Source organism: Strix aluco, chromosome 4, assembly GCF_031877795.1.
Source record: "Strix aluco isolate bStrAlu1 chromosome 4, bStrAlu1.hap1, whole genome shotgun sequence".
Lineage (NCBI taxonomy): Eukaryota > Metazoa > Chordata > Aves > Strigiformes > Strigidae > Strix > Strix aluco.
The window spans coordinates 57,395,554-57,418,643 of NC_133934.1; the positions used below are offsets into that span (position 1 = coordinate 57,395,554).

At 43.4% G+C, this 23,090-nt stretch overlaps 1 protein-coding gene across 2 annotated transcripts in view; it reads left to right on the top strand.

Annotated features, from left to right (window-relative positions):
- Positions 1-454: 454 nt before the first annotated feature.
- Positions 455-23,090, top strand: part of TET2 (tet methylcytosine dioxygenase 2) — a 75,578-nt gene continuing 52,942 nt past the window's right edge. For both annotated transcript variants that reach the window (XM_074823205.1, XM_074823206.1), the window contains exon 1: positions 455-590. In XM_074823205.1, coding sequence (XP_074679306.1) covers positions 561-590 — 30 coding nt within the window. In that variant the 5' untranslated portion in view covers positions 455-560. The remainder of the gene's footprint in view (positions 591-23,090) is intronic.

The following is a 23,090-nucleotide window of genomic DNA, read 5'->3' on the forward strand; positions in this document are numbered from 1 at the left end:
CCGCGGCCGTGGGAAAGCGCCGCCGGCCCCCGGGGGGGGGATGCGGGAGGGGGCAGTCGCGGGTGGCGGGGGCTGTCGCTGGCGGGCGGCACGGTGCATCCCGCGGTGCCCCACAGCCCCACCAGCTCCCGCGCAGCGCGGGGCACAAACCGGTGCGCAGCGAGAGGCGAAAACAGAAAAAGCGGCGGGGCGGGGGGGGAGGGAAGAGAGAAAAAGGGGGGAAACCCCCCCCAAAAGGCCAAAAAGCGGCAGCAGCCGGGAAAAAAAAGCCCCAGGCGGGGCCGCGGTCCCGCGGTCGGGGACGGGGACGGTGACGGGGGCGCCCCCGCACCCGCCCGCGCCGGCTGCGCTGGGGCGCACGGCGCCGCGTGGAGCGAGGGGGGGTGCCGGAGAGGGGGTGCTGCGCGCGCGGGGCGGTGCGGCGCGCGGGGCGGGCGCCGACGTCAGGGCGCCGCGTGCATATTGATGCGGGGGCCCGGCCGCTTTCGTCAAGGAGCAGAAGGAAGCAAGATGGCGGCCCTGTAGGAGCGGGGAGCGCGGCGCCCGGCTGTGCGTGCTGGATGTCGGCAAGGCTGAGGGACGCGGCAGAGGTCAGAGCGGGGTCCCCGCGCCGGCCGCCTTCCCCCCGGCCCTCTGGGGGTGTCGCGGGGCTGCGCCGCGCCGCTGGGTGTCGGCGGGGGGGTGGGCGCCGCCGCGGCTCCCCCAACATGGCTGACTGACAGAGGCGGCGGGGGGCGCCGCGGGCCCCCACCGCCCCCTCCCCGCGGGGCCGGCCCCCAACTTTGCCTCGCCGCCCCTCCCCGCGCCTTTGTCTGCGCGGCGGCGGCGGGGGCACAGGGACGGCGGCGGGAGGCACCCCGCCGCTTCGGAGCCCCCGCCGGCCGGCCGGCGGCTGCCCGCCGCGGGGCTGTCCCGCTCTCCCCTCCGCCGCGCCCCGGGCGGCCCTGCGCCCCGCGGGGACCGGCCCTCCCGCCCCCACCCCCCCGGCTCCCCGGGCCGCCCCCGCGCAGAGCCCCGCGGAGCGCGACCGGGGCGGCGGCGGCGGGCCCCGGCTTTGTGCCGCTCCCCGGCCCCGGGCGGACACAAAGGCGGGCGCAGCCCCGGGGAATGGGGGGAAGGGGGGGGTGGGCTGCGGAGTTTGGGGAGGACGGGGGGTGGGGGGAATGAAACGCTGTTCTGGGGGGCGAGGGAGAATTGTGTGCGGGGTCGGGGGGGGGCTCGTTGCGAGGCCTTCCTTTTTCTGTGCAATCTACACGCGCGTTTTGTCCGCGTTGCTAAATCCTGCCGTAGGGGCCACTTGCACAATGTGGCCACGGGAAGGAGGAAAAAAAAAAAAAAAAGACTTTCTCGTTCATGTTCCCCTAAAATAACGCTTTCGGCGAGGGCAGACTTGTTCCCCGCCAGATGACAGACAAGAGCAACAACCTTACCACATTTGTAAGTCGGACGCGCGGCACTGTACGCTCGCATCGTGGCATTTATTGGCGTTAAATCACCCCCTTAGACGCTATCAGTCATTTTCCTGCCCTTAGTTAAAAGGAGGCTTTTCGGCTCGCGGTTTGAATCTTGGAAATTTAGCAGACCCTTTTCTGCTAAGTAATTTTCCTTTTCAGAGAGTGAGGTGAAGGGAGAAGTGATGTGGTCTAGCGTGCTTCCATCGAAATGTTGCAACTAAAGATCTAATCACAAGATTTGTTTTCCATGATGAGTGGCATGCAAATGTGCAGGCTTTGAGCAGCGATCAGCAGCTCTGAATATCAGTTCAACATATTTTTTTTTCTTTTTTTTTTCTTTTTCGAATGTGAAGTTTAGGAGTTTCAGAGATGGGGAGCTACTGTCCCTAGTGAAAGCAGGTCAGTAGGTGTTGTTTGTCGGCTAATGAGGCCATTCTATTTGCATGTTAATGGCAGGTTGACTTACTGCAGCAGGGGTGAGTGTAGTAACCTGTATATGCACTTGTGTATCTGCATGTGTATTCCACCTTGGCACTTTCTCTGGAGGTTGTAAAGTGCAAAACAGGACGTGGTTGCCGAAGATATTCAACAGGGAGATGTTAATGGTCAAGAGTCACGTATAAACTCGAGTTAGAGGGAGATCTGACTGAATAAAAGGTGGCAAAACAACACTGTTCCTTTTAAGAGACGCCCTCAGCATGGCAGGCTGACTAGATTATAAATCATTCCTTCTCTTATCTTTTGGGAGTTAGACAAATTTCCTTAAGTGGTGTGTAATGAACGTATTGGTTGCTTTTACCAGTAGCCACGGAAAATGAGCGTGTTTCTTTGAGCCCTTAGGGCTGCTTGCCCCTCAACTACCGTTACATTTCCCAAAACTTTTTTTATTCTTGGTAGGGTTTGGTCTTTTCCTGGTCACCTTGCAATTACCTTTACTTGGAGGGGTGCAAGAAATTAAGCCCTATGCAGTTTCGATATAGATTACCATTTGTATATAATTGCTAAAGGTCCGTGAGTAACAACTGTCAGGTAACAGTTTTTAATAGACTGTCATACAGAAACACTACTTCTTTCAGCTCTTTCTCGCTCAAACACATGGTGCTTTGGTTGCTGCTGTCCTTTGACAGTTCAGTTCTTAGTCGGCAAAGAACTGATTTTTTTTTTTTTTTTTTCAAAAGACTCAAATAAAACTGGATACAAACACTGATACTATTTTGCTGCATCTGCATTAAGACAATTTTGTATATGTCTTTTCCTGCTCCCAAATTACATTCTTTCTATTATATTTAAGTCCATTGTGTCTTGAAAACATTGGTAAATCTAGCAAGTCAAGAACTTTTGATCTGCTGCTGTTAACACTTTGAAAGAATGTATGCATCTTGGATTTTATCCTGCAGAAAACCAACAATTTGGAACCAATGTAAATAAATCACTGTTGGGCAGTACTTTGTCGCTCTTCTTTGGTGTCACAGAGGAGTGAAGTCAGAAAACATTTAAATCTAGCAGCCATGGTGTAGGGAGGAGGAAAAAAAGGGAGGGCAAAGACATGAAAAATAACAGGGCTTAGGTGGTGGGACTAAACTGCTGTTTACATGAAATTAAGAAGTCAAAAGTCCATCTTTCAGTGGAAATAGTAGTTTCATTTTGGGAAGTGACATCAAAAAACTTTGCAAATGCATCCAGGGAACCTCAGGAAGTGCTTTTATATTGCCTGTTTCAGAACTAATTATTAACAAATCTTCAAATGAAGAAAAGGTTGAATTTTGAGGCTCCTGAATTTGCTGAACTGTTCATAGTAAGGCTTTTAATGAGGACTTTGGCATTGTGCTGATTCCTGGCTTTTAGCCAGGGAAACTGGTATTGTTTTGATATAGTGCGCATGGTCCTAGACTTTGGCATGTCAACACTGTTTAAAGAACAAGAAACGTGTGCTGGATGAGGAGTTATTATGACGGACAGATTTCCAAGGTCTCTTTTGGGCACCAGTGCTGCATTGGGTAACAGAAATAGGAGGTTGTAAATGTTTTGGTTTCTGCGTGCAGAATCGGGAAACCCCGTAGTTGCTGCTGGAACAGGGATTTCAGCTGCCGGAGTTGGAAGGGACTGTTCCCTCTTGCCCCGAGCACTTCAGATGCTGTGGGGACTCTCTCCCATACGGTTCCTTCAAATACTAGCAACAGCCAGGCGGCCCTAAAGAAAAAGGAAAAAAACACATTTTGGAACACCACATTTTGGAACAAATCTGCTGCTCAGGTGTTGAAAAATATGAAGTTTGGATTGGACTAATGTTACCAACCCTGTTTGGGATTACAGAGAGTGCTTTACTTCTAAGTTACTTGCATAGACAGTAGAGTGGTTTTCTCAGAGTGTGCCTAAGTAGTGACTTTAAATCTCTGTTTCATTCTGAGTGGAAGATGTGTCTCGTGTTTCTACAGGAGTCAAATAAGGTCCTTTTTAAAAAATTGCCCATTTTTCAAGGTGGAATTCCAGATGAGCTGTCAAATTTGACTTATCACAGTGAGTGACCCTTCTAACTCTCTCACTTGACTGCCACACAGTAGCTCTAAGCGTGGTAGCAGCATCTGTAAGCCAGCTTCACAATTGGAGCCTGAAAGTGGTAACACTAAGTTGCCAAGTTTCAAGTAGAGTTGGTGGTTATCTTGGAAACTGTGCTGGAGAACACAACCACAAATGATTTTGCCAAATAATATACAGTATTTATTTAGTCCAGCTCTCTTATTGCTGTTAAGGCAGTCAGCCAGCAGCAGTAAGTGTTGTGACATCATTTTGAAAGGCAATGTGCTGGTTCTGAAATGGAGTGGGATGTACTATGATTCATTATTTAAAAAAAAAAAAAAAAAAAAAAGCTGTAGTCTGAACAGAGATAAAGCATATGACTGCATCATGGCTAAAAGCCAAAAAGGGAATTATATGAATCAATCACACTTGTAGCATTATTCCGATCCCCTGCTCTGTGAGGCAGTGAATACCTTCTTACTCATTTAATGACGTTCTGCAGGAAAAGTATCCTTTTGAACACTGAACAAGTAACTAGTAACAAGTTGCCATAGTGCCGGTTGTTACACTTTCAGATCGTCACTGCTTGCATGTTGAATTTGCATAGTTCGTCCCAATATCCTAGATAATAAAATGTTACAAATGGAAAGTACCATGAGTAATTATCTCAGTCACCCATTGAAAAGAAGTCACTTCTGCCTTCTGTTAGGCTCTTTAAAATTTATTTTTTTTTTTAAAAAAAAGGAAAAAAAAAAATCACTCCCCCAAGGAATTACTCAGTGGGTGGAGAGAGAGGTGGTAGGGTTAAGGAATAATATTCTGAACCTCCAGTATCTGCTGGACTAATCCCAAGGACAGTTGATGACTGACCCAAAAAGGTTGTTTGGATTAAAATACTGGGAATGTGTCTTGCACTATGTAGCAGGGAGTAATAGAAGGAAGGTAAAGAAAAACAAGGTTTGAGAAGTAGAAAGAACAGCTAATTTCACCCACCTATCTTGCATTGTTCTTGAAATGAAGAAAAAAAATTGCCCTGCCTTATAAGAGGATCAGAAAGAGTTGTTTGACTAGTTGTTCATAGTAAAGGATTTTAAATCTGGGGACAATTTAAAGAAAGTTGATATGCTTTGAAAAACACTTTAACAATTAAAAGCTGTAAAGATTTAGATTCATGTCTTTTCAAGCAGGCTTGTTCATCTCTATCAGACACCTTCCAGAAAGCTGAATCATCTTAGCAACCTGAACAAAATTCAGGCTGTCCTTCAAAAACCAAGTTTTCTGTGAAGGTGTGGATTCTGAGTTGGAGTCTTGTTGCCTTGTAGCGTACATATGGCAAGAAACCCCAGTAGGATTATTCTTAAAAATAAATAAAGGCTTGCAGTATTGAGGCTTCACTTTGACCTAATTCTTGGTGTGGTTTTTTTTTTCTCTTATTAAAAAAAAAATAAAGGCAGCATTTCTATTGCAGTGTGCAAAGCAATAGGTTTGTTCCATGCTCAAGTTCATCAAGAAAGGAAAATTCAGCATTTTAATCCTAATGAAGTGCAGCATATCTTTTAAGGCAGTTTCAAAGAAGTGGCAAAGGAGCGAGCAGGTGAGTGGTTAGATAGTTAAGATAACTAGGAATAGTTAAATAACCAAGTACCCTTTGGAAGTGACTTCCACAGGTACAGGGCAGTAGCCTCAGCACTTTCTGGTTAATTATTATGATGCAGTTTAGACAACATCTTCAATATCTTCAAATATCTTCACGTGTTCTGCAGTGTTACCTCTAACCTCAAATATATTCCACATTGGGTTCCCAGCATATGAATATGGGTTTCACCAGGTGTACGCATGGGGGAGGAGAAGTTTCCAGGTTTAAGCTGAATTTTTTGCAGACTTATAAAGAGGGTAACGACTTTTTACTCTGCATGAGCTACTCTATCCTTAAACTTACATTTCAATGACTAAAATTTAAACAACTTTTCTGCTTAATCTCCTTTCTAATAATTCATAAACAGTCCAAGCTTTGTCTTCCAATGTCCTGGCGTGAGCTGCTTGAAGTCACATCATGTTGGAAAAGGATTTGGCTCCACTGCAGTAATACCCCGGCTTACCAAGTGGGTAGATGTTTAGGTCAGGACGATGACTCTCCATGTGGTTGCACGCACGTGGTTAGAGTGTTTACAAACAGTGTCCCAGCATCCTCGGCAGCTGCCTTGACGCAGCCAGCGAGGACAGAGTTCTAGGAATGTCCCTGGTCCTCATGGGTGGCGGAGGAGGGGGAAAGAAATAAAAAAAGCGGAGTTTAAGAAAACATATCGTAGTTTGGGTTTTGGCTGAGCCTTCTGCATCTGTGTTGCATTCTAGATTGTTGGTTCCTTTGTCAGACGCCGCTGTTTTTTCCCCCGACTCGAGTGCAATCTGGGCTGTGTCGACGCATTTGCTTGGAATGGACTGACCCTAAGTATGAGATGAGGGTTAAGGGAATTGTTGCAAAGGTTTCAAATTATTTCCCTCCCCCCCTTTTAAAAAATTTATAAGGAATCCAATCCCTGAAAGCTTTTATGACAAAACAGCTCTTTGCAATACAAGAATCCCACTGTAAAGTTGTTATATATTTTTTCCTTAATTAGGCATGACTCATTGCCTGCTCGAATACTAGAACAATTCCCTTTTTAAAGAACAAAAAAGAAATCATGAATCCTACTAACTTTATAAGTAAAATCAAATAGCTGAAAGTCTTTATTACTTAATGAGACATGTTGACACATAGAGACATTGCTGTTACGAAAGCTAATACCACTGCAAGGCAAGTTTTGGATCTCCATTAGACATAAGAAGCTTGGTGAAGATTTCTGCATTTACTCAACCAAACAAATAATGCCACCAATCTGCTGTTTAACACCAAAAAAAAAAAAAAAAAGAGGAGGGAGAAGTGGTGGTAATTACTGAGGTTGTCTTGCCAAGATGGTTTCAGGAAGCACAGATAAAAATTGTAGCTGGTCAGAAGCACCCGACTGACATTGCATTTCATGCCCTCCCCTGTGGACCTAAACCAAAGCTGTTGGAGAAGTCTGGTCTCTGGAGACACCTGAAGTCTATGCATTGAGTGCACTGTGGGGACCTTATTAGCAGAGGTTCTGCTCCTCATCCAGAAACATTATTTTCCAGTCCCATGCACAGTTTTCAGACTTTCTCATGCAGTTTTGCAACAAGCACTCGGGACAGTGTGCAAAGTACATGGCTTGCTTTACAAAATGAATCCTAAGAACTGGTTTTTCCTCATAGGGAGGAAGCAGTTGGTACAAGTGTCTCTTCCATATTCTGAATCTGTCTAGATGAGTCATGGTATTCACCATTATGCAACAGAGTACGAAGGCCAGTCCATGGATCTTGTTATACACATGACTTCTGCTATTGTATGCTCATGTTGGTTGCTTCCATTTTATGTTAATGTTGATTACAATCACTGTATTTTTGTTATTACACTCCAGTGGTTTCTTTCTCACCTGTCTTCTCATTTGCAAGACACAATTATTTAGGTTACATCCAGAACCTGCTTCTGCTTCACTAAGCTCTTCACCTCCATTCATTTTCTTTTCTGACTTCTTTTTGACCCACAGTTCCCATTACTCTTGCAGCAGCTGGGTAGCAGAAGGTAGCAGCAAGAATAAAGAATGTATGAGAGAGTATGTGACAAAGGCATTTCTGAGTTTGCACTGACTATTTGTTCCTTCTCTTGCCACTTTTAGTGCTGTTAGAGAGATCAAAGGGTAAATGTTAACCCTGAGCCTGACGCTGACAGGAAAGTTTTGCCCTCAACTTCAGTGTCCTTCAATAACTTTCCATATTTGTCCCTTAGCATGAGAGACAACTGTTCGTGCAGCACTCACCCCGATTTCATGCCCCTGATACTTTTTTTCATCTCTGTTTAATCTGTTTGTTCTTTCAGTGCTACTTCACTTGTGTTTGAAGTCACATACTTTGAAGTTATACAATTTTTATACTTGCCAAAGGACACAAAACTCTTTCAGCTCTTATGTAAGCAAAAAGGAGAAAAGAATGATTGCATATTTTCTCTTGTGTGCAAGTAGCATTACTGTCCTGCTCATGGAAAAATTAGGAAAATGAATTGTTGCAGTAAAGCAGGAGTTGCTTCCCTTCTCCCAAAGTTACTAAAGTTCACAGAAGTGAGATATTTCCTTGAAGCTTGAAGTGCATGTATAGCTTAATAAAAGGAATGCAATTTATCCCTGAAAGAGGATGTACAAAAGCTGAAAAATACATTGGACTTGCCTCTCCCTGGGATTTGGAGAAGTGGGGGTGCGTGTGTGTGTGTGTATTATAGACCTTAACATATTTTCTTTTTAAATGACCAACTTTTTGTTCCCATTGCACTCCTTTGCTTGTCTGTTTGATTTGAAGTTTGTGGGCCCAAGAAGGTCTGAAGTATTACTAAAATGGCAACAGTAAAAATCAAAAACATGAAATCCAAGCAACTGAAAGGGTCAGATTAAACACTTACTTAACTCATATAGCCAGTAGACATTTTTTGGGAAAGAAAACCTATACTAGTGAGTGTCCATTCCATGCACAGTTTGCGAGTGTACTCATCACATACCCAAGAGCAAGTGAAAATATTGACCAAATAGGGAAAAGCACTCTTGATATTTATAAACATGAAAAATCCACAAAACAGGAATACACAGCCTTTCAGTTCTCTTGTTTCTATGGCGCTTTCCATACTTTCCACAGAACATTTGTTCTCTTTAAATAAGTTTGGATCTGTACTTTTCTGCTTCCCAGTAATCCTTAATGCAGAGAAAAAGCTTCTGTAGGTGTGAGAAAGTAGTAGGAAAAATAAGAATTATGCTGATCTATGTTCTTTCTCTCTATTACTACATGTAGCACCTGAGAAGTGAGAGGCCAGGTAGGAAAACACAGATTTCTATGTATTTTTCCACTGTGCCTATGTTGTGCAGTTCACAATACACTGGGTAGAGGTGGCTTCTTTTTTTCCCCAGTGCTGTCAGCTGACTTGTGATCCTGCAAACTGATGGCAGCCCTTGCCATTTTCACAAAGCATTATTCATTTTCCTTGGGCTCACAGAGCTGTAACAGTCTGCCTATGTGGAGACACTTGCAGGAGTAAAGCACCTAGTCAGCCACATTGTAGCAACTGGAAAAAAGAAAAATAGTTTTGGCGGTATTTTTTTTTCTTTGAGAGGACAGGGAGAGGAAATTGATGGAAAGACTTAGAGGCAGGTATAGAAAATAAAAACTGATTTTTACTTTAAAAAAAAAAAAACTTTTCAAAGCATTTGCAAGTTAACATGTTTTTTGCAATAAAATATAAACTCTAGCTGATGGATTGGAAAGAAGTTTTGCCTCTGGAAGAGTGAGTCTGTAACTGCCTACTGAATAGCTTCTTTTTCTTGAAACAACTGCTACTAGCTAGTTGGAGATATTTTGTTGGACAAGCTGGAGCATGAGTCTAATTCAGGATGGCAACTCTGATGCTTCTAAATATAAGGAGAGTGGATAGAGTGAAATTAATTATTGCACATTAGGAGGCACCTCATATCCCAGCCATGGAACAGAATCCCACTGTGCTTGGGGCTGTACAAACATAAGCAATTTTTGTTCCATTTTGCTATTTAATTCAGTAAAGGAGACAGAGAAAAGGGGTCTGGCAGCATGCAAGGGGCCAGTGTTAGTAACTCTTGGTTATAACGCAAAGCAGAGGCAAGCAGCTCCCTTCCAAAACACTAAATATTTGCAGTAAATAAAGCAAAGCTGCTATTGCTACCTGCTCTGTGTGTGTGTGCTAAGAGGAGTTCCAAATGAGCACTACTGCAGTCTTTTCCCTAGGGTGCTCATATTAATGAGCAGGCAAAACATGCAAAGAGTAAGAGAAAGGGTACAAAATTAATAAGCAACAACTGAGAGCCAAAGCCGACACAGATCTCGCAATGTGGTGCAAACCCTGCTGGAGCCATTCATTTCAGTGCTTTTTTTTTTTTTAACCCTAAAAGACATACAGGAAAGCTGTGGTATAGCTGGGAACTGAACCCATATCTCCTAAGCCCCAGTGCTTTACCCATGATACCCTCCTTCCTGCTCATTCAGAGGTTTACAGATAGTTTTCTCTGCTTACTAAGATAACAGAAGTATCAATTTTAAGAAACAGAAACTAGACTCAGAAACAAGCAGCTTTTCACTTTTTTTCAGAAGTTCATTTTCAGTAACATTTTCTGTTGATTGACAACACATTCTTTTTTTGCTGCACAAGCCTTCGGACCTTTAAACCAACAGTGCTCATCCAAAACAACCCAGCAAATTAAATACTGTTATCTCTTCAGGGAAGTGGATGGCTTTTTGCACAGTGCTTTGACTGCAGCACTGTTGAAACCCTCCACTCCAAGTGAGAAAGGGTGCAGGAAAGGATGTTATTTCAGTTTCACTGGCACTGCAGGTGTCTCCATGCTCCTCCAAACAAATAAGCAAAATCTCACAATAAGCTAATTATAATTAAAAATAGTATGTTGTGTCAGTTAATTGCAGTATGTGAGACAGAGTTGTGTAAGCTCATTTCAGTAAGTAGGTACTCCAATAACTCCCATTAACCTTTAATACCCTTGATCCTCCTATTCATTCAGGCAAGATTTCCCACAGTCTGCAAACTGTTCCCATATATCAGCTCCAACCTACCACACGACTCACGTTTTGATCTGTTTTATCAATTAAAGGTTCGTCAGGGTTCACGAACCCTCATGCTGACATCATACTTGGTAGCAGAGCTCAAAGGGAAAAAAGCAAAACAAAACCAACTCTAATTTGTTGTCAGGAATCGCTCAGCTGGAGACAGGATGCACAAACCAGTGCAGGTGACACAACCTTAGCAGCGTTCATAGCTTTCTGTGCAACAGTCACCTGCACAGACCTCAATCGGAGACGGTAAATTTTAATGTCTCTCTCCAGTCTTTGGGAGTTCCTTTGCTGTGGGTAGTCATTGCTCAGCCTGCCTGGTTTGCATGTAGTGCATTTAACCGAGAGCCTACCCTAAGTAACTTCAGCACATTCACAGACCCGTGATACAATCCATGACGAAATGCATTTGGAAATAAAATCTGATGGGTAATTTAGCTCATGCAGCATCTCTGGATGCTGACAGAGGCAGTTGACCGTGAAGGACAGATGGATTTTTCTCTGCCACGTTTAGAGGTCTGATAGCACTGCAAACGACTTTGGAACAAGATGGAGCAGGAGCATTCAGACTTGCTTCCCCCCATTGCTTCTCTCCCCACAGCAGTTTGGAGGTTCAGCCGGCCAAGCCCCACGTGGCTCGTGTGCACGTGGCCATACTGTTTACAAACACCCTCCCAGGCATCCCCAAGGCACCGCGTAACAGGCGAGAGGGTGCCACGCTGCAGGGCCCAGCTCCCGTTGTGCAGAGCCCTAAATTCAGCCACGTTCGTGGCTGCTTGTAGCAGTCGTGGCCAAAGGCAGGGCTGTGACGGGCCAGCGGAGTCTGCTAGCTCTTTCGGGTTTGCTCGTTTTACATTTAAGCGATATTCAGGCCAGGGGTTTAGAGCAAGGTCGTCCACAGTGAGTCAAAAATAGAAACTTTATTGCTCGATAGAGTAGTAGCGCTGGAGAGTGCTAGCTAGATGTACACGCAACAGTGAGGAAGGTACTTTTTTGCTTTCCAGAGACACTATTAGGGAATTGGGTAACATTTACAGTAGGGCAGGTTTTCAGAAAACCTGTGGAAATGAATGGGCACATTTTTTTTTATTTCCCACTAACAAACCAGGGACCACTTTTTGTCCAGGTTTAAGAGACAGGTCTCAACGAAACGCAAGTAGCTTGTTGCAGCTAGTGTTTGAAACCACAGTTGCATTATCACTTGGGAGAAGACTGCCTTGGTTTTGCTTTGTTTTAGCAGGCCATTGGCATACAGCAATAAAGAGGTTTGAACAGCTGTGTGTTGCTGCATTAAATGGCCTCCCATAGCTGAGGCACAAAAAGACAAAGCATGCTTCTTTCCAGCCGCTTCCAGCCGCTCAGCTAAAATTGTATTGACTTACTTTTTGCTGCTCTCCTCACAAGTTCAGAGTTCAAGGACTCATATATCTACTGTACCTTGAGTTCAGATAACAAGATATAACTACATGGAGGGAAACAAACAGAGAGTTCGTGTTCGTCAAAGACGAGCATTTTTCTGTACTTGTTCCCCTGTTTTGTTTTGGGGTGTGCACTGTTTATTTTTCTCCTTTTGTTTTACTCTCCCTCCCAGTGCCCCCTCCCGCTTACCCTCTGCTGCGAGCACACCCTCTTCCAGCCGCCTCTGGCTTGCGTGGCCGAGAAGTGCAGACTCAGCAGGGACTGGTAACACTTTAACTCTTTGTCCTATTCTCAGCTCTCCCAGCAAAGGTCAAAGCAAATGAGACTTACAGCTGCGCTTGAAACAGAGCCGGTATAGGAGGGAGGGACGGGGACCACAGACCGTTCCCCCTGTCCCGTGTTTTTTTTTTCTTGAAGCATAGAAGGTGTGTGGCTGGGGTGAGATGAAACTTTCCATAGGCTTTGGGTGGCTCTATCTGTTAATTTCTCATTAAGAGGAAATGAAAGACTTGTGACTTTTGTTTGTACTGGCCATATCTAGCTTCATGCAACCTCTACTGATAAACAGAAATAATTTAGGAGTTACTTCCTCAAATGCCTGCAACATGGTCTTAATTTCATCAGTGCAAAGCCAGCAAAAACTATTACAGACACGAAGTCTCGGTTATCTGTCTTTGAAGTCATTTTGGAAACCCTGGCAATGTGCCCTTATACAATTCTTTTTCCTAATAGCCATAGTTTTGCATTGTGTTGTGGGACCACGCTGGCTCCAATTTCAGTGACTTAGGGCAGAAATTAGTTTTATTTTTCTTGAGAACAATTCAGTGCTGCCATTTGCTTACGGCTGAGAGAGGGAACCTGCCTGGACGCCATCAACATTAGCATGTGTCCACGTGTGCTACGTACAGGAAGAAGGTTCCCATTTTGCCCTTCGAATAACCCGCCACAGCGTTTCACAGGGCTGTGAGGGGTGTGCGCCAGCAAGAGAGTTGGCGCTTGTTGGCTTAGCGACATCGATGCTGGCGCCAAGGTTTACCTCTCCACTTGGCGCTCCAGGTCATGCTGGTGTATCGCCACGTGCTTACACGCACATGGCAGCAGTGTTTACAAACATGACCCCAGAACTCTTACAGGCAGTTATGAAAGAGCCAGTGAATGCTGCATCCCGCGCACAAGGGTGACCTAGATCGCCAGTGCTGGGACTGAATAGCGAGGCGCTCTTACCGAATGCAGGCTCAGAGCACATCAGACATTTGAGGCAGATGATTTTGCTCCCAAACTGTTTTGAAATATCATTGCCACCAAGAGGGAGTTTTCCACCGTAAACTAAAAATAGCTACTATTACCTAGCGGGAGCGGCGGGTGAGTGATTCAGCAACTCGGGGATAGAAGTGACTGTGTTCTTCAGCACCGTAAGCCTGTTTCTGTGTGGAACTGACTCAGAAAGTACATAAAATTTTCAAAGCGGGAAGGGAAGTGCAAACCTGGCTTACTTTGGCTAAAAGAACAGAACACTGCCTGATCGTTTGGTTCCTGATTGACAGATCCTTTTTTATTCCTTTATTAACACTTGCACTTGGGCACTAATGAATGCTTTGTAGTCAGGTTGTGACCACCCATTTAGGAAAAAGATGCCTTAGTGGTTTCAAATGACACACTTCCATCTTCAAAATACAAATAGCACTTTACAGCTGACTTGTTTTTTTGACATGGGCCTTAAGAAAAAAATGCATAGCTGAAACACCCCTTTAGCAAACCAGGCATTGTAGGCTCAGCTGTCAAATGTCCATATTCTATCTTCATATACATGTTTTTAAAGTCACTTTTAGACACAGTAGATGTCTACTTAAAAAAAAGAAAATGTCCCTTCCTTACCCTTGAAGTTCTTCAAATAAGTTTGTATTGTATGCCAAATTACTCTAAAGCAGTTTCCTTCCTAGAAGTTAGCAGTTTATTGTAAAATGGAAGTACATGGTCAGATGATTAGTTTTTGACAGATTCTAGCATTCTTGAAGTTTTCTCAGAAATACATGTATGGGGAGGAAGACAGCTATATAACTGTGAGTGGTTGCCAAAGATAAACAGAGCTCTCTTGAAAAACCTGCTAAGCTAGCAAAAATAACGCGTGTTTGTTAATAAATCACTTCCAGTTTTTACTTTTGGAATAAAAGAATTTAATCCCAGCTTTGCAAAAGCCTACTAAATGGTAAAAGACATCCCCCCCTGCCCCCCCCCCCCCCCCCCCAAAGATTGACCTTTCAGAAGCAGATGAGATGGTAGAAAAATGGTAGTTCTATTTTATATTAGTTACTATGATACATCTCTGTGTTTGTAAATATCATGATGACAAAGCCCTTCGGAAAGATACACTATGAGCTTCTCCGTGCCTCTTCTCCAATGTGATTTAATCCCATTACTGAATAAAACTTTTCTAAGTATAAAGCTAGTCCATAGTCTTCACCTTTTCCATCCATACCCATGGCAGCTCAGCATTAGAGTTGTCAAAGCTCCTGCAGAGTTTTTTCACAGTGTAAACAAAATGAAACAAGAGAGGCCAACACATGTCCACTCTGGCCTGGTCACTAACTCTTTTCATGCGGTCAGATAGCTCTGAGCTGAGCAGGTGAAGTGCTCTGCAGGGCAGCCCCTGACCCATTGCTGGTTTTGTCTAGTCTCCTAGCTGATTTTTAATGTTGCATTCAGAATGTGAGCAAATGTGCTTGCGTCAGTTATTGATGTCTTTTCACTGCTGAATGTTCATTACAATGTTCATTACACTGTATATAATAGACCTAGCAATAAGAATGGAAGTACTGAAAATAGGTCACTGCTGTGTTCCTATTTTAAGAGTTCTTTGTGGCATTTCTCCTGCTTGAGGAAAGCAAATCCACCTTACTGTGAAACTGTACAAGTAAGGCCAGACTTGGAGAAAGGAGAACTGGAGTCTTACTATAAAATCTTCTCTAAATGTATACAGCTTTTTTCTGGGTACATCATTGTACATCTTCTGGTATTTTTCTCCAGAAGCCCTGAAATGCTTTTTAAAAATGTTCTGAATCAGAAAGTACTGAGGTTTACAAGGACTGGTATATTAGTATTTATTATGTCTGTGGGCTTTACCAGTGCATTTAACTTAACCAGTGTAAGGTCTGCACAGATACACAAATTCTGCGTCTGGTGCATCTTTGACTCAGAGAATCTTCTTACTGTTACCATTTATGATATTTTCTTACATTATATGAAGAGCTTCTTTTAGTCACCCAGTGAAGAGAATATCAGGGAAGAAATGCTGCTTATATTGAAGATTATTTTATTCAATGCTTTTGCTTTTAGTTGGGGGCAGGATAGAAGTGAACAGTGTAAGATTACCATTGTATGCTACAGGGTGAATACCGCCATTGTGTCAGTTGAGATGAGTATCTCAAAATAAATACAGACTCTGTCATGGGTTTGTCCTCTAGGTAAAAAAGTAATGGAAATCTTGTTTAACAAGTTCAGCGAAAGGCACACCTAAAGTTTAATTATGTCTTCAGATGCATGGCTGCAATTCTTACTAAAGAGTTTTACCCAACTACCAGAGAACAGACTTGGGACTTTTGATTTTTCTTACACTTAGAACATATGAACATATGCTGATCAATAATCACATCAGTGCATAGTTTGGGGAAAAGAATCCCCTGATGTAATAAACAACTATCCCGAGCCATAGCTTTTCTCTGCCACATGTGTGTGTGTGAGCGAGCAAAAGATTATTCACCGATTTCTAATTTTCTGCCAATCCCCTTCTCCCCCCAGCCCCCCCTTCAAAAGACAATCTACCAAAAAAAACCAGGGGGAGATGGAGAAGAGATGAAACAGTGCCTGTGGTATTTACCTGAGGGATTTTTCATTGATGTCTCTTGGAGCTGGGAATTTTGGATGGGATCTGAATTGCACTACCAAAATTTGCAGCACTGAATGAGGCAACAGGACTCCCTGACCCAGGAAATCGACAGACAGGGACCACACTGTTCCTCTTTCTGACTCATTGCTTTCTCAGCAGAACATGGTTCCTTAACAGACCAACTGCTTATTCTTTTTGTGCACAGAGAAGAAAACGTACAGAACACCTGCTGGACAATACATTAAGTTACGTTAACATTAAGTTACGTGCCCTCAGCTCTCAAAAGCAAGGTAGGAACATGCAGCAGGCCTGCAGAATATCTGCTCAGCACAAACCACAGGCAGAAAATGCTTCCCATCACCCTACCTAAAAACAGAAGTTGTTCTGTTAATTTCAGAGTCACAAGAACTACAATGTGTGCAAAAGAGAACAAAAACAATGAAAGGAGTAAGGAGTATTTTAGATTTTTACAGTACTGGGGAATGTATGGGGTAAATGCCCAGAGATGTTCTTAGGAAAGCAAGGAAATCCCACATTATAGAGTAAGTTTAAAAAAAAAAAAAAGTTGGCTGAGCCATGCCAGCAACGGCTCTTCTTCATGTTCACAGGATTAAACCAGTGAGGTGCTGATGTTTCTTTCCACGTCTTTCAGTACTACAAGAAACACTACTGTGCTTTGCCTACCAGCCTGCCTTTGGCCATGGCCAAGCACCAAACCTTCAAAATACAATGAAGCCCCCATTTATAGAAGCCAAATTATACATCAATGAAAGAAAACTGCCTTTATCATGTAACAGGCAAACAGCAGAAACCCTGATTTATGAATTCAATAGAGATACACCAGAAGCAGCAAAATCAGGTCTTCTCTTTTACTTGTGTTCCACTGTCCTTTATTTATTTCCTAATCATTTTTCCTTGCTATAGGTCCACAAGTGTCGAAAGGATGGGTGTCTCAAGCACAGCAAATGTCATGCAACTCCATGTGAAAGAATGTCATGCTCTGGTGTAGTTTTGATGTGGAAAGCTGGAGTTTGTTTAATTTTGGGGGGAAGAGTGGTCAACATCTTCCCTCTGTGACTCCTTTATGGCCTGTGCAAATTTGCTTGCACCCTCATCCAGGATAATTCTCACCAGAATATACTAAATGGAGTTTCCCTGTACTAGTGCACAGCAGGGAGAAAGACAAATAGTTCCTAAAAGTTGTATGAAATAACCATGGAAGAGGCCATTTAATCCATCTTCTTCTCCCAAGCCAGATAAATCATAACTGTCACTTTTGACAAATACTTGGATAATCTGCTCTAGAAGACCTCTTCTATTGGAGATTCTGTATTCTTCCAAGTCTTCTCATTTTGATCAACTTTCTTCTATTTGGACAGATCTAGGATTCCAGGTGAGGCCTTGCCAAGGCTGAGAAGAAAGGTAACTTAATGCCTGACAAAGCCACACAAACAGGACTATAGCCTGTGCAAAAACTGCCTTTTTTCTCAAAAGGGTTGACATCAGCTCTTCAGCTTGATACTCACTGTAACTCCAGGAACGGCTGTTCCTCATTCAGTGTTTGTGCTCACAATTGTTTCTGCCTTTTGAGACACTGTCCTTGGGTTACCAATATGAGAAACCCCAGAACTTCAGAAAAAAAGCTAGTGCGTGAAAACAGAGAAGTTGGTGTCATCAAGGAGGAGGAAATGCATACTGGGGGAATCTTATAATGAGTTAATTATGCATTTTTGTGAGGGTCTGGTGATCCACTAGACAGAATTTCTTGGACAAGGACCGTGTCTGTGTTACTTGGGCACACTGCTGCTATTGCATGCATGGTGTAAAGAGTTCCCTCCCGCAGAAGAAGATCAGGACAGTATCATGAACAGCTTAGTGTAGGCTGTAGCTCAGTGTGGTAGTAAAGAGAAGTGGGAAGAACAGATGCAATACAGTACTTAATCTTAGTAGTATGTATGGTTTTGTTAAGCTGTAGTGGATGGAGATGGAAGCATGTTTCAGGGAATGCAAAACATGATTTCTCTTGAGCTACAGTGTCTGGTTTTGCCATGGGAAGATCTGAATTCTCCTCCTCTTGTTCCAGTGAAGTTTTCAGATGAAATTTGTAAATTATGAGCATTCCCATGTATTCTGACTCCAAATACAATAGCCTATGCTGGGTCAGGGGCTCAGAACAGGCAGTACAGGATGAGGGAGCAGGAAGTAGAGCACAGTGAAAATAATGTTGGAGGGTGAGCTAGATACCATACATTCAAGGCAGAGAAGGGCTCTCAGGAACTTACCTTTGGCTCTCTAGCACAGTTTGAAGAAAGAATAATTTGAAGAAGTAACAGCCAACATATTTCAAATTGCTGAAAGGAAACAAATATGATTGAGTATGCTTAATCTAAGGACCTTGCTGTCACAGCCTGTTGCTGATGCAGGTTCATTTGTAAGTAGCAGGCTTTTCTGTGACTTGGGACAACGTCTAGGCTCCTCCTCCTTAGGATACAATTTATAGGGGGTTTTAAGTCTCATGGCTTTGGCTGTAAGCTGGATGTTGGCTGAATGCATTACTGAGTGTTTATACCTTTCTCTGAGGCATCTGCCCTTTAGCAGGCTATGATAAAACCAGACAGTTGTTTGCTTCAGTGTGGCACTTCTCAGCTGCTGCTGGCTGTTTCTCTGTGTGCTCCATCCTTTAAAGACTTTGCCATAGTACGTCTGAGGGTACTGCTACGTCTAGCAGGTCGAGGGAGGTGATTCTCCCCCTCTACTCTGCTCTCGTGAGACCCCACCTGCAGTACTGTGTCCAGCCCTGGGGTCCCCAACATCAGAAGGACATGGACCTGCTCGAGCAGGTCCAGAGGAGGCCACGAAGATGATCAGGGGACTGGAGCACCTGCCCTGTGAGGACAGGCTGAGAGAGTTGGGGCTGTTCAGCCTGGAGAAGAGAAGGCTCCAGGGAGACCTTATAGCGGCCTTCCAGTACTTCAAGGGGGCCTGCAGGAAAGATGGGGAGGGACTCTTCATCAGGGAGCGTAGGGATAGGATGAGGGGTAACAGCTTTAAACTGAGAGTAGGTTTAGATATAGGGAAGAAATTCTTTACTGTGAGGGTGGTGAGGCACTGGAACAGGTTGCCCAGAGAAGCTGTGGCTGCCCCCTCCCTGGAAGTGTTCAAGGCCAGGTTGGACGGGGCTTTGAGCAACCTGGTCTAGTGGAAGGTGTCCCTGCCCATGGCAGGGGGGTTGGAACTAGATGAATTTAAGGTTCCTTCCAACCCAAACCATTCTATGATTCTATGAAAACAGGATCAAGAAAATCTGTTATTAGGAGAAACATATACAAAGTGACCACCTACCCCGAGAAGCTATTTTCTTCATTTGTTTGTTTTTGCAACACCCAGAAAGTTGTAGTTTATGCCACCGGCAGCTAGTGTGGTCACTTAAAACAGTTATTTCTAAAGCAGTGGCATGAACTGTTAAAGTATCTAAAAAGAGCAAACCAGTGTTCTTTTTTTTTTAAGATCAGATTGAAGGAACAGGAAAAAGCTCTCTCCTGTAGTTCTCTCCTTTTGTTTCTAGTTTTAATATTTAATAAACATGTGATATTGTTTTAAGCTAGTCCTGATGGTCTTGTGAAGTTAATATTTAAAGCAGATGGCTGCAGTGCTTTAATAAGATGGTTACTATAGAAACACAGCACCGTGAAAGCAATAGTTTCTGTAACGCACGGTCCCCTCACTAAACAGACTCTTGATCTACATGGAGCAGGCCTGAAGACGACTAATGAAGAAATGGAGAAGAAAGATAGTATGCCTGCGTGGAGTATTTACTTCAGCTGGGGGCCACTTAAACCTAGCTGGATAGCTAACATTTTTGTGGCTCACTAAAGAGCTGCTTGAAACAACATGAAACATGAGAAGAGAGATAAGCAAAAATATTGATGGAGGAGATGACTGTGGGCAGGAGACAGATCATTGCAGTTATCTTTTTTTGGAAGGTGAGTTGGACTCAAATATTAATACAAACAAATTTAAAAGCACAAAACACCCACAAACAGTTAGCTAATATACCCAAATATTTACTTTGCAATCCTCAGGCTTTTTGTTTACTTCATCCTTGCATATCTAACCTTGCCTATTAACACACTTGTTGCAGCCTAATGATTGAGGAAGGACACATCATGTACTTTCAGGGATTTGGGCTTTTTATTACTGCTTCTAGTTTTCTTTATTCTGCCAAAACTGTTTTAACCTGAAAGTACCTAAATTCCTCTGCATGTGCCAAAGAATTTTAAAGGCTATGACGTAGACTTTAGAAATCCTTTTAAAATGTTAATTATATATATATGAATATGAGTTTGCAGTAAATCAGGATATTCGGGGGGGGGGGGGGGGGGGAATGGCAGTCTTTTTGGAAGGATTACTGGTTCTCCTGTGCGGAACTGGACAGGAAAGTGCTGCCTCAAAAGTGCTGCCTCATCTGCCTGTGTCTCTGCCTCCAGGGAATTAAGTAGTAGTTTTCAGCAGTCACAGAGAACAAGTACAGGGAGCTATTGGTTGTAGAATCATAGAAACAATGAAGCAAATAAGATTTCAAAACAACAGTAACCTGATGTAAAGATAGCACTTGTGAGAAATATCCGTCCTTTCATAAAATCTGGGCATCCTGCTGGAACTCATATCTTGTGGTATAGCTAGCAACAGTGCTGACCTGGAGTAGGTTCAGAGGGAACTGGAGACAACCTGGGCATTTTTTTTGCTTCATCCTTTCTCTTGTTTCTTTCTGTTCTCCTAAACTCAGCAGAGGTGTTTGTGCTTGCATGTTTTTGCTTCCCTTTGCACTTTAAAACACCTAAGCTGGGCAGGCCCAGTTGCAGGGTTTGCCTTTTTTATGAAGCTGAACACATCATCATTTAAATAAAAAGAAAGAAGGGAAAAAAGCTGTGAGAAACACTCAACTAATAGGGTTTTCCTCTACCCTGACACTTAATTTGTTTCATCAGTTCCTGTTTCTGTATGGTCATATCTGATTCCTCTATGGGCTTTTTCTATGACTTAAAAACTTTCAGAGGAGGAAAACCACATATGATCTAAAATGCCTCCCACCTTTCTGCTTTGTCACTATGGTCCTCATCACGATGATCCTCTACACATCAGTCAAAATACATCTTGCCTACTTTGCACCGTCCTTTGGTTTCTTTCCTTGGAAACATTCAAATATTATACCTCATCTCACTCATGAGGCTTAGCCAGCCTCATTCCTGGTTGTATTTTTCTCTCTCTCACCCCTGCGAAGTATTACTGTGAGCAGCACTGCCCACAGCTTCACAAGTTTAGCAAGTCTAGAAGTCAGAGGTATTCCCTGCCCTGCTTTACATAGTGTCTGCTTTGGTTTAGATGTATTTATAGCACAGCAGTAGAGCTGTAGTCAAATACTTCAAAACAAATATCAAGCCTTTACTCAAGAATCTTAGTTTTAGATAATTCTTCAGTACAACAGTCACACTCCGTGGATGAGGAAGCTCACCCTCAGACTTACCCCACGTGCACTTGCACGTACACTAAACACACAGGCACAGCACACAAAACCAGACATAGTATCTGTCTCTATTTTCATAACAGGAATATTTTTAGGCATGACAGATATTATGAAGGAACTCTGCCCAGCTGCACTCAGGATGGATGGGGCAGGCTATTTCAGGTTATTACATAGCAGTTCTTAAAAAAGAAAGTTTTGTAGCATGCAGGTGAAAGCTTAGCAGGGAAATCTGTCCCTGGGACACCAGCAAAAGGAGTGCTAGAGAAATGGGTAACCCTGTGGTCTATACGTAGATTTAGCCCTGGTGGGCTCTCGGTGGCCTCAGGAGGGCTTGCTTGATGTATGAACACCTGTTTCCAGTCCTAGCCCTTGACTGCTGCTCCATGTAGGATTGTAGTCCCTGCACTGAAAATCTTTTTCCCCCCTTTCCCTTCATCAACTATAGACCTGAACATGAGCACTTTTCCACAGTGGTGATTAGTTAATCTCACAAATAATGTAATTGACCACAGTGAGATCACATGTGGTTTTAACTGCATCCGTGTAAGACACTCACAATATAGCCCTTTGGGAAGAAATGGATAACAGTGAGGGGAATCAAAAGCACATTATATATCCTTACAGTGTCTAACAGAAGGAGGCCTCTGGCTCAGCTGAGGCCTGAAGACGTTGCTGTAGTACATAAATAGCACATAAATATTTTTTTCTGTATAATCTCTTAATTATTTGTAAGTGCAAATACTGGGTAGAGGTGCAAAAATCAGGACCCCACCAAGTGAGACAATGTAAAGTTGAGAAAATCCTTGCACCCTAGAGCTTAGAATACTGCTTTTATGGTAGAATACAAGAGTCAGAAGAGGCAGAGAGCTCTATGTAGGAAGACAACAATGGAAAAAAACAAACCCAGCCTTAGCACAGCTTGCAGTAGTAACATTTTGCCACTTGTCTATGGTGCAGTGGCTTATCGTTCACATGAGCAGAAGCAGCAAAAAAGTCTGGTGATCACAACCTCTGGGAGTACTGCTGTTGCAATTATCTCATAGCACTATCTGCGTTAGTCCTAAAGGGCTGGAAATCTTTTACATTGATGCAGTCGTAATTAAATGTGATCCCACTGCAGTCAGTGGAACTATTTGTGGAATTAACTAATCACCTCTATGAGTAAGGGGCTCATAAGTCAGCCAGTAGTTACTGTGGGAAGCCTCTGTGGCTTAAACTGAAAGCTGCTGAGATAGGTTGATATTTAAATGGCAGACACAGTAGCTCAAGAACACAGGGAATAAGAAACTCTGCTTCTAACATTTCCTGGCATATGACAGTTTTGATAAGGGGATTACTCTAAACAAAATTCTCAGTCTCAAGTATGCTCATAGCTTTAATTAGACCAAGCGTAGATGGAAATTCACAGTCTGCTTAACCTTCTATTTAAATCTCTGATATGTTCCCTTTGCACACCTGTTTGAAATAAAGTGTGAGTGGAAAGAATAACCTTGTGGTGCTCATTCAGGCTTTTATTGTACAAGATAGGTGGCTATGTCTGGGTAAGTTGTCTTAGTTACTTAGTAGTTAGAGTAAATTTTTTACTAGGCAACTGGGATCT